This window comes from Pseudophryne corroboree, chromosome 9 (assembly GCF_028390025.1).
Source record: "Pseudophryne corroboree isolate aPseCor3 chromosome 9, aPseCor3.hap2, whole genome shotgun sequence".
NCBI classification, from domain to species: Eukaryota; Metazoa; Chordata; class Amphibia; order Anura; family Myobatrachidae; genus Pseudophryne; species Pseudophryne corroboree.
The window spans coordinates 389196282-389210175 of record NC_086452.1 but is presented as its reverse complement, the minus strand read 5'-3'; the positions used below and the strand labels follow the sequence as shown (position 1 = coordinate 389210175).

General features: G+C 47.3%; 2 protein-coding genes across 7 annotated transcripts in view; one reads left to right on the top strand and one right to left on the bottom strand.

Annotated features, from left to right (window-relative positions):
* The window catches only part of LRTM1 (leucine rich repeats and transmembrane domains 1), a 57654-nt gene extending 45085 nt beyond the window's left edge, over nt 1–12569 (top strand). Inside the window, exon 3 of the mRNA XM_063940838.1 lies at nt 10087–12569. Coding sequence (XP_063796908.1) covers nt 10087–10535 — 449 coding nt within the window. The 3' untranslated portion in view covers nt 10536–12569. The remainder of the gene's footprint in view (nt 1–10086) is intronic.
* Nucleotides 1–13894, bottom strand: part of CACNA2D3 (calcium voltage-gated channel auxiliary subunit alpha2delta 3) — a 2000770-nt gene that overhangs the window by 396089 nt on the left and 1590787 nt on the right. The window lies entirely within an intron of this gene.

Below are 13894 nucleotides of genomic sequence, written 5' to 3'. Positions count from 1 at the left end.
GCTATGCCAACGCCAGCCACTGATGAGGATCAGCATGCAGCCAGCGTTCCTCTTAGGAAGACAAATTCAATACTGGCGGCCGGCAGCAGCACTGACACGTCACTCGTTTTTCCAGCAGCAGCAGTACTAGTCTTCGACTGTGGGTGTCAGTGAGTGACTGACTTGTAAGTAAGCTGCTGCAGCTTGCAGGGGAAAGAGAGGGGGAGCCAGACCAGGCTGAGGAGGAGCAGTGTAATTGCAGTGAGTGCCATCAGGGGTGTTTGTTTGGTACACACCACATCATCTGACAATGAACCTGCTTTATTAGGATTGGTACAAGGGTGGATATTTTATATTGCGTTGACCGTCAATAGATGGTGCTAGACACGCCCAAAAGGTGGTGCTAGACACACCCCTCCGACGGTGCACCCCCTAATAAAATGTGCTGCGCACGCCTATGCTGCACAGTCCCGAGACTGCGTGCGGCCTTGAATCAGGCCCAAAGTTTGGTACACAGGAATCAGGCCAGAAAGGCCTAAGCATGTTCAGCCAGGACCTTAAGGCTCACAAGGCTGAAGCCTAGTGGCCAAGAAGGGACTAGGGGCATGTCATTTTTTTTTTCTGAGACACTGTTACCTGCGCCCTAGGGTTCTAATGGTTAAAGGCACTTTGCACTCTGCACCATAGCAAGGCACGCTTGTAGTCAGCTGAGGTTTGTTTTGAGACAATGAGGAGGGGGACACGCAGTGGTGCAAGTGGGCGGGTACGGGTGGGTACGGCGTACCCGTAAGAATTTCGCCGTGGGTACGCCGTACCCACACCGACGGGCCGCCGCTCCTCTTCCTTCCCTCCCTCGCTCCACGCCGCACCCGCCGTCCCCACCGCACCCGCCGTCCCCGTCGCACCGCCGCTGATGTGAGGGAAGGAGAGCACAGCCTGCGCCTCTCCTTCCCCTCAGTCTCCGGCGGGTGTTTCAGTTTACTTCAGCGCCGATCCGTGAGCCAATCAGAGCTCGCACCCGCGAGCTCTGATTGGCTCACGGATCGGCGCTGAATTAAACTGAGACACCCGCCGGAGACTGAGGGGAACGAGAGGCCAGGCTGCGCCGCTCTCCTTCCCTCACATGACAGACAGGACGGCGACGGCAGCGGTGAGGGGGGCATGTTTACCTGGCACTGGGGGGGGCATGTTAGACCTGGCACTGGGGGGGGCATGTTAGACCTGGCACTGGGGGGGGGCATGTTAGACCTGGCACTGGGGGCATATCTGGCACAGGGGGGCATATATACCTGGCACTGGGGGATATCTGGCACAGGGGGGCATATATACCTGGCACTGGGGGATATCTGGCACAGGGGGGCATGTATACCTGGCACTGGGGGATATCTGGCACTGGGGGCATATCTGGCACAGGGGGGCATATATACCTGGCACTGGGGGATATCTGGTACTGGGGGCATATCTGGCACAGGGGGGCATATATACCTGGCACTGGGGGATATCTGGCACAGGGGGGCATGTATACCTGGCACTGGGGGCATATCTGGCACTGTAGGGGCATTTCTGTATCTGGCACGGGGGGCAATGTATATCTGACACAGTGGGGGCATTTGTGTATCTAGCACTGTGGGGCAATGTGTATCTGACACTGTGAGGCAATGTACGGCACTCTGGGGGCATTTCTGTATCTGGCACTGTGGGGCAATGTGTATCTGGCACTGTGGGGCAATGTGTATCTGGCACTGTGGGACATTTGTGTATCTGGCACTGTGGGGCAATGTGTATCTGGCACTGTGGGGTTATATGTATCTGGCACTGTGGGGCAATGTATATCTGGCACTGTGGGGCAACGTGTATCTGGCACTGTGGGGCAACGTGTATCTGGCACTGTGGGGTTATATGTATCTGGCACTGTGGGGCAATGTATATCTGGCACTGTGGGGCAACGTGTATCTGACACTATTGGGGTCATACGTGTATCTGCCCCTCCCCCATATGTGTACCACGCCCCCATTTTCATTGGCCACGCCCCATGTGGCATTTGGTCACACCCATTTTTTGGCGCGCGCGCCTACGACGCGCGCACACAGTACCCATAAGACATTTTTTCTACTTGCACCACTGGGGACACGGTCAACCAATGGTACAATAGCGCTATTTCAAAAGAGAAAAGAAAAGAAAGAAAAATTGCGCTGTGAGAATAGAGGTCAGCAAACTTTATTTCAACTGGGCATTGGTGTTTGTGTGACTACTGAAAGTGTAAACTATGGCACCAGCTCTGCTTCCCAAATGTCAGCTGTAGTGGGGTGAAAGACTGAAGTGCCGGAGGGGGCAGAAAAACCTAAAAATCTAGTGGCCTGGCTATGGGCTCATATGGCCCTGGGTGCAGCCAGGTAATAATTAGAGTTCGGAACACAAAGGTATCAGGCCAGAAAGGCTTAAGCAGGTACATGTCCAGGTTACAGGCAACTTCGGTACACAGGTATCAAACCAAATATCTGAGCACAGACAAAGAAGGCATAAGGAGCAGCCTGAGGGTAACAGGAGCATCCAACAAGAGACAGTCACAAACCAAGGAATGTCTCTGGTTGCTGGGACCGCTTTAGTATGTTTTTCTGTAGTCTGCTAATGCTAGAATCAGCCCTACCCCTAGTGTGCGTCTGTATGTGAAAGGACTGGGATGCCAACTTTCTGCATCTTTAGATGAAACAAACCAGCTTGGTGCATTTTTAGACACTACCATAGGACGTATCATCAAAAGAAAATATGCACTTGCCCCGTGCTAAATCTCCTCCATAATATGGCCTCCAATGTAAGCGAAGAGACGCATGTGTTTGCAATCAGTTACGCAACACAATAGCAACTAGAGATGAGCGGGTCCGGTATTCCGAGAACCAGACCCACTCGAACTTCACAATCCTAGCCCGGATCCAAGTCCGCTCAGGGTTTCCTGCCAGACTCAGGGGCAGATTTATTAAGCTCGGTGAAGTGATAAAGTGGAAGGTGATAAAAGACCAGCCAATCAGATCTTAACTGACATGTCACAGGCTGGGTTTGAAAAATGACAGTTAGGAGCTGACTGGCTGGTGCTTTATCACCTACCAATTTATCACTTCACAGAGCTTAATAACTCTGCCCCTCAGATCCCAAAACGAGGCAAAATGTCATCATCTCGCTGTCAGATTCTTGCAGGTTTTGTATTCCATGATGGATCGATGCCATCTTCACTCTGACTGTGGAGAATGTACTGGATGGACATGTCTGTCTCAGTACTGTGTTGTCTGGCATGGGGCGGGTGCTCTGTCTGCTGTATCAGTCCAGGGGTTCTCTGTCTGCTGTATCTGAAAAATGTGATCCGTCAGTCTATCCAGGGGCTGCGCTTCAGTGTAATATTTAAATAATAAAAGCGAAAAACAAAAAGCCTAAATATATATATATATGTATACAGTATATATATATATATATATATATATAAAAAAAAATTGTGCTGTACCCCAGTGCAGGGCCGGATCTAGGGGGGGCGAAGGGGGCGATCGCCCCCCCCTAACACAGTCATAGCCATGCCCACTTTTGAGCAGAAGAGAGCTCTCTGGGGAGAGCCTGAGGCAGAACGATGTGCTGCAGCTTATACCACAGCTGCACAGAGGAGCAAGGAGAACAAGGGTTACAGAGCATTTGCCCTTCACTTGCTGTTGTGTGGGTACTAGGGCTAATAAATACAATTACACCATAGCACAGTCACATGTACATAGAAAAATCACAAAGCTCTATCTCAGTCTCACTCAAAAAGTTCAGTCAGAATTGAGAGGAGGAGGAGTTAGGATTGCAGATGGGAGGAGTTGGGACTGTAGAGGGAGGAGTCAAGATTAAACAGTAAACCCCCCCCCCCCCCCCCCCTAAAGAAAAGTCTAGATCCGTCCCTGCCCCAGTATACTATACAATTTTTATTTTATTTTCATAAGTACTGTGATCAGAGATGGATTAAAGCTTTGGCAGGCATGGGGCACTAAAGAGCAGGGGGCCCCCATGGACTAGAATAAAAGCTATATATATATATATATATATATATATATATATATGTGTACCAGGCTTGATCTGGCACTCCGCTCTCTGCTATAAATGATCTTACTCTGGTGCCCTCTAGTTTGAAGTGTCACTCCATAGATATACAGTATATAGCAATGCAGGCGGCACTCAGAAACTTGTAGCGTTTATAAATGCTGTGTTTCCTGACGAAGGGGACTTGATCCCCGAAACGTTTAAACATTTCACAGTTTAATTCACTAAACGCTACAAGTATCTGAGTGTCACCTACATTGCTATATATACATATATATATATATATATTATATATATATATATATATATATATATATAGTGCAAAGTGTATCAAACAGGGGAACGGGGCATAGGGTATCACGAACACATGGGCAGGGGACACACAATGCACCACACATGGGGAAGCACGGAATGTTTTACACACAGGAGTAGGGGGGGCACAGGGTGACATACACACACACACAAAGGCAGCGGGCACAGCGGGCCACACAACACCGTGAGGGGGGTAGGTAGATGGTGCCACGCACACATAAGGCAGGGGGTAGAGGAGCCACACACAGGGTGTTGGGGGGCTGGGGGGGGGCAAGAGGGCACAAGGTGTCATACACACACACTGGGGAGCACAGGGTGCCACACACCAGGGTGAGGGGGGTAGATGGTGCCACACACACAAAAGACAGGGGGAAGAGGTGATACACACAGGGGGTTGGGGGGGCAGGAGGCCACAAGGGGTCATACACACACAGGGGGGGACAGGGGGCCACACACCAGGCTGAGGGGGGTAGAGGGTGCAACACACATAAAAGGCAGGGGGGTATGTGGGGCCACACACAGGGGGGTGGGGGGCCGGAAGGCACAGGGCTTTCTAGTGAGGCCCGCAGACCCAGGCACAGGCTGAAGATGAGGCCAGCAGCTGGAGGATCAGAGTGCCGGCGCCAATGCAGCACCATGGTGCCGCGCTGTAGTGTGAGGCCGGAGTCGAGGACACTCCTGGAACTGTGTCCGGTAACTGCTTCACCCCCACCACAAGGCTGCTGGAGCAGGAAGGGTGATGGGGCCTCTGAAGTCGGGCATCTCAGATCTCTGGCAGGTGAGGGGCGGATGCTCTTTGGTGTGAGAGATCTCCGGTGCACAGGGGGAGGAGGGGGAAAATGCAGTGAGTGTAGTGTGACAGGGTACAGGAGGAGCGGCGGCCCCTGAAGGCAGTCCGGGGTCATGGCAGCTGCATCCCTGTACCCACTACAGTCAAACAGCCTGCACCCTCACGCGCTGCAGTAGCAGCCGAAGGAGCACTGTCCACACACCCTGTGGTGGACGGCAGGGACGGAGGGCCCCTGGGAGAGGGGGGTCCAGGGTAATGTACCCCCTGGTCCCCCCCCCCCTTAATCCGGCTCTGACTGTGATACTGCTGGTTAGACTGCAGTATATTATTATTTCGTAGTCATACACGTATGGTGCGACACTGTTGGTGAAGGCCAACCGCAGTGTTTGATTACTATTTCTGACACACACACATATTGGGGGAGATTCAAATGTTTGAAAAGTCAGTTGGGAGTCTGTTTTTTTCCTATCTAATAGACGGGAAAAAACAGACACCCAGCCGACTTTTCAAACATTTGAATCTCCCCCATTGTGTGACACTGTGGGTGAAGGTGGTACCACAGTAATATATTTTATTTCCTACTTATACATGTATTGTGTGACACTATGGGTGAAGGTGGTACCACAGTAATATATTTTATTTCCTACTTATACATGTATTGTGTGACACTGTTGGTGAAATTAAACCACAGTGTTTAATTACTATTTCTAATGGGTGGGAGGGCCCAAGGACAATTCCATCTTGCACCTCTTTTCTTTGCATTACATGCTGTTTGGAGCATTGCTGAGACGCCAAACATTTCTATAGTTTATTAAACTGCCACCATGTCTGCCACTGCGATGCCATTCTATTTCCTAGATGTGCCATGTTGGAAGTTTAAGAGCCACATGTTTGTGCCGCCCACTGCTGTCGCTTAGCTCAGTCATCCAACTACCTCGGTGCAACCTTTTGGCCTAAACTGGATGAAAACAATATTGTTAGCTTTGACGTGGTCAAAATTGACTGGAAATGAGTGAAAATTAATGTTATTGAGATTAATAATACTGTAGGAACAAAAACACTCCCAAATTCTGTGATTTTAGCTGTTTTCATGACTTAAAAAAATATATATACAGATCCAAAACAAATACAGAGATAAAACTTGCAAGGGAGGTTTTGGCAAAACAAATACAGAATCAAAACAAGAAGGGAATACAGATCCAAAACAAGAACCCAAAACCTGAGATTTGGGCCGGCGCACATCCCTATTCGCAACACTCCCATAACACATCCATGCGTCTGAATAGCCACCTTCCACTCACCGCCCAGGAACACCCAATACCTTTCTAAGACCATTCGTCTCAATAGCTATTGCGATTCTGTGCATACACACCATGGGACCTATGCACTGAGCGACTTTAAACCTATTGTACTTAGATGCATTCACAGTTGAAAAACATTGACCATTACGTGAATAGGTGTACAAACAGCCAGGAACCCAAGTTATCTTAAGCTACCATTACATACCCTCCAACTGTCCCGATCTTGGTGGGACAGTCCCATTTTCCTGGGACTGTCACGCTGTCCCACCCACTGGTTGCAGTGTCCCATGGTGGGGGGTGGGGTGGCAGTTGGGAGACCCTCTTGCACTCGTTGCTCTACTAAGCAGAGCAGCGCTAAATAGACGCTGTGCACATGCGTACAGGGTCTGTTCACTGGGAGAGAGGGACAGGGGTATGCCAGCAGCTCACAGAGTGCTTGGCATGGCCCCCCCCAGCCACGAAAATGAGGGCGTGACCAGGAGGACTTACCACAAGGCAACCAAAGTGGCTGCTAAGGGCCCTGTTGGTCCCAGGGGGCCCACCGACAAGGCTGTATGTAAAGGGCATTTCTGGCAGACCACAAGCTTCCCTGGAATCGTCTGAGAGCTGGGCTGGCAGAATACTCCTGGCAGGCTGTCAGTGATTAGACAGTTGTTGGGTGCCAGCTCCAGCACATGTCTGTGTCTCCAGTCCTGCAGTCCTGCGCATGTGATGAGTCATGACACACTTGTGTATGATGTCAGATGCTTAGAGGGAGGAGCCGGGATGTGCACAGAGAAAAACCTGAGGTCTTCCAGTGTACTTTATTACAGTATTTCTTAAATTTTATATAACATCCACCTACTTCAAATTCCAATCAGGCGGGAGTGTGGATGGGGGGGATGGACAGTGTTATTTTAATTACAGTAACTAACATCCGCCTGCTACAATCATGGCTGGGGGGGAGGTGCACACTGACTGGTGATTTATCAATATGCTATTATACTCTATTGTAAGTACTACCGTGTATGGGAGATGCCTGCTACAATCAGTGATATATAATCAATACAGTCACACTGACTGAGGGGTGTAATAATGGGTATTATAAGGGGATGTAGTTATGTGACCGGTGGGTCACAACACCTCTGCCTACATCCCGCCCCATGAAAAACCCGATGGTCGACATGCCGACAAAGGGGGACTGTTCCCACTCGTGGGGATCCTCGACACCCATAGAGTGGGAATAGACCCTATTGTCGCCACCGAGCCCGCAGCGTGGCAAGCGCAGTGAGCCCGCAAGGGGCTTGTTGTGCTCGCCCTCCTGCCGGCATTCCGCTGCCAGGTTCCTGGCAGAGGTATCCTGGCCGCCGGTCACGCATACCTAACTCATTATAAGGGTTGGGGGACCTGCTAGGATGCTGAAAATGTCAGAATACTCCCGGCAGGCTGTCAGTGACTAGATTTCTGCCAGGTGCCAGTTGCCTCCACCTGCCTGTGCACAGTGCTGACAGTGTGATTTTAAGTACACTAGTACAACGACCATCCGCCTGCAATAATCGAGCGGGGGTGGGGGGGGGGCAGATTGGGGAGCATACACTGACTGGGGGATGGCTTAATGAGCGGAGGGCCTGTCTGCTACAGTTGGTGGTGGGGGAGCACAGTGAGTATTGTTTGAAGAAGGGGGGCCTCAAATCGGTGTCTTGCTTAGGGACCCATGAGGTCAAAATCCGCCTCTGGCCGTGACTCACGATTGCGGCACTTCCGTGAGGCCATGCCCCCTACCCGCAAGGGCACGCCCCAAATTTTTGGGAGGGTGCCTTTGACGCGCAACTGTATCCCTCCTCTCAATTTTATAAAGTTGGGAAATATAACATTATGTAAAGACAAACACTGTGTAAACAGTTAACAGAATAGTTTCATATAATTGGAGGAGATAAAGTGGAGAGATAAAGTATCAACCAATCAGCTTTTATCTGTGTTTGAAAAATAAGTTAGAACCTGATTGGTTGGTACTAGTGGCGATTGCAGTGGTGGGGCTGCAGTCCAAAATTTAAATAGGGGAGCTACACCAACAGCCAGTGAGTCCTGGCCTGTGATGTTTGGCAACGTTTGGGGTGGCAGTTGGTGTGGCTCCCCTATTTAAATTTTCGACCGCACTGCAGCCCCACTTCTGCAACTGCTACTGGTTGGTACTCCCTCCACCTTATCTTCCCAAATGTCCTTAAGGATACTTTACATTTATTTTTTGTCCTAAACATTTCATATATAAAACTTTCAAAGGAATTATACATTTATTTACTTTTTGCAATGAGAAATATCATGTTTACGATGTTTGTTTTTTCATAATTCTAAATTTCTGTGGTCCCACTAAATCGGGCAATAACATTTTTTTCCCCCTAGTATCACAAATTGCAGCATAAAGCCTGCAAAACCAAGCCAATTCTTTAAAAGGCTTTTGGCAGTAGCTGCATTTATTTTCTCTAGAGGTTCTGTCCATAAATAAAAGGTTTCAAGAGAAAAAAAAAAAAAAAAAACAATGATCCAAATGTATTTTGGGATCCAAATATCCATAGAAAAATGCACAGCATGAAGTCCAAATAGGACGCCTGCCTAAAATATGCATTCCTTGTGCCAGGTAAGAGATTACAGTCTATAGCTTTATGTCAGATATCCCATTATCTGATCCTGCTTGTGTGCACAGACATGCAATGATTTAAATCATCATCGGTCTTCAATGCAAAAAAAAACCCCAAAAAAACATAATTATATATTCACGGAATTATAAAAACACTGATTGGTATTCTTATAATCATTACTGTTATTTCATTTTTCCAAAGCAATTCATTGATAAATAGAACCTACTGTAGCCTCAAAACAAGTTCAAATTAATTATATGAAAGTTAATAAGTGGCCAGTGGAAAATTATTACAGAGTTGCCCATTTTATTTCTGTGGTCACATGCAAGCCAGTAAATAGATCAAAAACGTATTCATTTTGCAATGCTTGTTTTATAAATGTGGAAATTACTAGCTAACTATTAACTAATCAACTATTTAAAAAATAGTCTACACTCATTCTGGTCTACAGTAACAAACAGTGAGTAATCTGGTTTGCATGAGTGACTTTGATAAAGAAAGCCAACTAAAAATAACAAGAAACAGTGGCATCCGGATAAAGCATACTATGAGATCTGTGTGGAGACAGATAAAGTAGAGAGAGAGATGAAGTACCAGCCAATCAGCCACGTCAAAGCTGTGCGTGTAAAAAGACAATTAGTAGCTAGTTGGTTGGTACTTAAAGAGGAGATGTACTAACCATAATTAGGGATACTATTGTGTGGCCATGCCTCTTTCTTTTTGAGATCACGCCCCTTTTTTGGATGGGCGCCAGGGGGGTGGGGGGGGGGGGGGTTGATCCACCACCTCTCTAGGATCACTTTAAGCACTGCTAAGGAGGGTTTTGCTTTCACACCCTTGAAAATGTTTAAGCCTATTAGGAACATCCCACAACAGTTAAGATGTCAGAGCAGTTTTTCATTTAAAATTTAAGGCACCTGTGAATCCTAATCAAGGATTTCATCCACAAACCCCACCCTCTCCCTTCCCCCTCTCTGTAATACTGTAAACTGTATTACTGTAACTTGGTTTTATTGTGTGCTGTTTTTAGGAGGAATTATTGATGAGCTGATCTGCACAAGCCCTGAAAACCGAAAGGGAAAAGATCTTCTTAAAATCCCCTTTGAAATGTTCAAGAGTTGCCCTCCATTCACTGCTTCATTCCCAATGGCCAAAATCCACCACCACAGCTCGGAACACAGGTATAACGGACGACATGGACATCACATGGATATCACAGATGGTAGTCATTCCGGATGCGAGCCAAAACCGAAACCTCGGCCAGTGAGTTTGCGACATGCCATAGCCACTGTTGTCATCACTGGGGTTGTGTGTGGCATCGTATGCCTTATGATGTTGGCAGCTGCGATTTATGGTTGTGCCTATGCTGCAGTTATGGCAAAATATCATCGAGGGCTGAAGGAGGTGGAACGCTTGGCTCCAGTGGCAGAACACGGGAGTCCGGAAGAAAAAGAGCCGCTTGATGGCACATTGGCTTGAACTGCAGCTGTTTTCTTTTCTTTTTCATGAATGAAACAGATTTATTTATATAATTTTGTATATTTCTGGAAATCTCAAAACATAACTAGAACTGTCCATTTATGAACATTTACTTTTTATGACTGTGTAATAGTACAAAGGTGAGCTTGCATTAAAACATAATATACAATATATAATATAAAGTAAGGACTTAGGTTTGTAGCGGTTTGCCTTCATTTAAAATATCTCATATTTATGTATTCGTATTAGTATCTTAAATAGGTTTACTCAATTTAAAAATATACCTGCTAACTGTACACAATGGTGGAGATTTAGAAGTTTTTGGAGAGCGATAACATGGATATAAAAGGGCAGATTTATTAAGCCTGGTGAAGTGATAAAGTGGAAGGTGATAAAGCACCAGCCAGTCAGCTTCGAGAGGGGGGTACTGACGGAGCGATATTCTAAGCAATCTGACTAGATTGCTTAGAATATAAGCCTGATTGCTCCGTGTGTACCCCTTACAGCGATAGCGATGCGCAGCCCCGCGCATCGCTATCGCTGCTGCTAGATTGGCCTGCCATGCAGGCCAATCTAGCGGGTCGCTCACTTCACCCGCTGGGTGAAGTGAGCGGCCCCCGTCTCCCCCCGCACGCTCAGCACAGATCGCGATGTGCTGAGCGGCGGGAAAGATGTGTGCTGAGCGGTTCGCTCAGCACACATCTCTCCCCGCATCGGCCCGTCTATATGGGCCTTAACTGTCATTTTTCAAACCCAGCCTGTGATATGGTAGTTAGGAGCTGACTGGCTGGTGCTTTATCGATGTGCAATTTATCACTTCACCAGGCTTAATAAATCTGCCCCACAGTACCATCCACTGTGTTTGAAAAATGAGTTAGGAGCTGATTGGTTGGTACTTTGGGGGTAATTCAAGTCGCATTGCTAAGTGATGCGACTGCAATAACCCCGGCGGTGGCGGCAATGTGCACGCACAGGAACCGTCCCGCGTGTGCGCTATATTGACAGGAAGAGGCATTTGCGGGGCGGCGATGGAGCATTGCGGGGGCAAAACGGGGACATGACGGCAGAGTGTTCGGGCAGCTGGGTGACATCACACGCAGCCGCTCCGATCAAGAAAATGATGGCCGCCTAGCTGCGGCTGTAGGGGTTTGTCCACAGTTGCTGCGACTGCAATTAAATTGCGTTTGCATCTGCTGGGCAGGCCATTTAGCATGCTGGATGGCCTTACCCTGTGATGAGCGGCCTCCATCATGCGATAGAAAGGATTGCAGAGTCTGCTTTTTAGCAGAATCTGCAATCCATTCCGAATAACCCCCATTATCTCTTTCCACATTACCTAGAAGCAGAGAATTTGACGGCATATAAGAACTACTTGGCCCATCTAGTCTGCCCATGTACATACACACACTTACACACTAGGGTTAATTTTTTGTAGGGAGACAATTAACCTGCCAATATATCTTTGGATTGTGGGAAGAAACCGGAGTACCTAAAAAAAACCATGCAAGTATCGGGAGAATATACAAACTCCACACAGTTAGGGCCATGGTGAGACTTAAACCCATCACCTCAGTGCCTTGAGGCAGTAATGCTAACCATTATACCATCCATACCGCCCTCCAAGCTTTGAAAAAATCTCTTCCAGTGTGAGGTAGACATATTGTGGGCTGAACCACTATTCATATAAAAGCAGGATATAATATTGATCTAGCACACAATATGGCTGCCCCTACTCTATGTAAGTATTGAGCACTTTCTAAACATATTTGTGAAAAGAGGTTTCTAATTTAATTAATTAAGAAACTTCTGGGAATTTTATGGTTTGTGTTAGAAATGTCATCTTTATGTGTGAAAGAAATGAGAGTACACAAGGACAAAATAAATTCTAGATTTTTTTTTTAAATCTTTAACGTAGCTTAGTATAAGAGAAGGCTCACATAAGAGAGCCAAGGGTTACTCAATGAACTTCAGTAGAGGAATAAAATGAAAATAACTTCAGTGTACAAAAATATTAAAATCCTTAAAACCAGAGTATATCAGGATATTAGATGCATCTATTGGACCTTGGCATATGCCCTCATGGGCGGGTACTAGTGGACTACCTGGGCCAGCCTGGAAGATTGGATGACTTTATCCCTCTATTTTTTTTGTTTGTTTTTCATGTAGGTACTACAGCCACCCCCAGGGATCAGCCATCTTTCACTGTGGGAACTGGTTTGTGCATTTGGGGGTTGATATAATGTGGATGCTGGTGTGTGTATGGGGTAAATATATTCTAGACACTGGTGTATGTACATCTAGCCTCAATTCACAATGCAGTGGGAGTGAGACGCCAGGTTCTTGCAGCTCTGCTAATCTTGGGAGTCTTTTATTGGCAAAAAAAAAAAAAAAGACACAATGACAGAGGTATATTTAGACCTCATGGGGCCCTAATCAAGGCACCGATTTGGGGCCCCCCTTCCTCAAACAATCCCCCCAATCAGTCAGAGTATGCCAATAATCCCCCCCCCCCCCAGTGACAGTTTTCGCAGACACTTCCACCCCAGACCAGGTGACAAATTGAACAGACCACAGTAGTAGTGCCCCTTATACACATAATGCCCAAAGTAGTAAAGCCCCTTGTACACATAATGCCCAAAGTAGTAGTGCCCCTTACACACATAATGCCCACAGCAGTTGTGCTGCTTATACACATAATGTCCACAGCAGTTATGCCCCTTACATACACAATGACCACTGTCATTGTGCTGCTTACACACATAATGTCCCATCTAGTTGTGCCACTTATACACATATATCCCATAGTAGTAGTGCCACTTACACACACAATGCACCTGCAGTTATGCTGCTTACACACACATTGCCCCCTGTAGTTATGCGCTTATACACGTAATGCCCACTGTAGTTGTGCCACATATACACAATGCCCACTGTAGTTGTGCCGCTTATACACATAATGCCCATAGCAGTAATGCCCCTTACATACACAATGCCCATTGCAGCTGTGCTGCTTACACACATAATGCCCTCTGACTAGTCTCCTTGTGTGTCCTAGTCACATTGTGTAAAAAAGAAGCAAAAAAGACGCCCAATGCTAGAAGATTCTCATGCGCAGGGCCGTCTTTTTGTATGGGCTCAATAGACACTTGCCAAAGGGCCTCAGGAGTATAAAGGCCCTATGCTGATAGCTGAGAGTCCCCTATTTCCAGGGGTACCAGATTTTAAAAAAATCGGCCATGGGGAACCAGAGATATCGGACTTCAAATCAGTGGTCCCCATCCTAGCAGCTTGTTAATGTTCATCCCAGCCAGATATGTCGGGTTCTGTCTGACTTAGAGTTTTTCTGAGGGTATACTCCA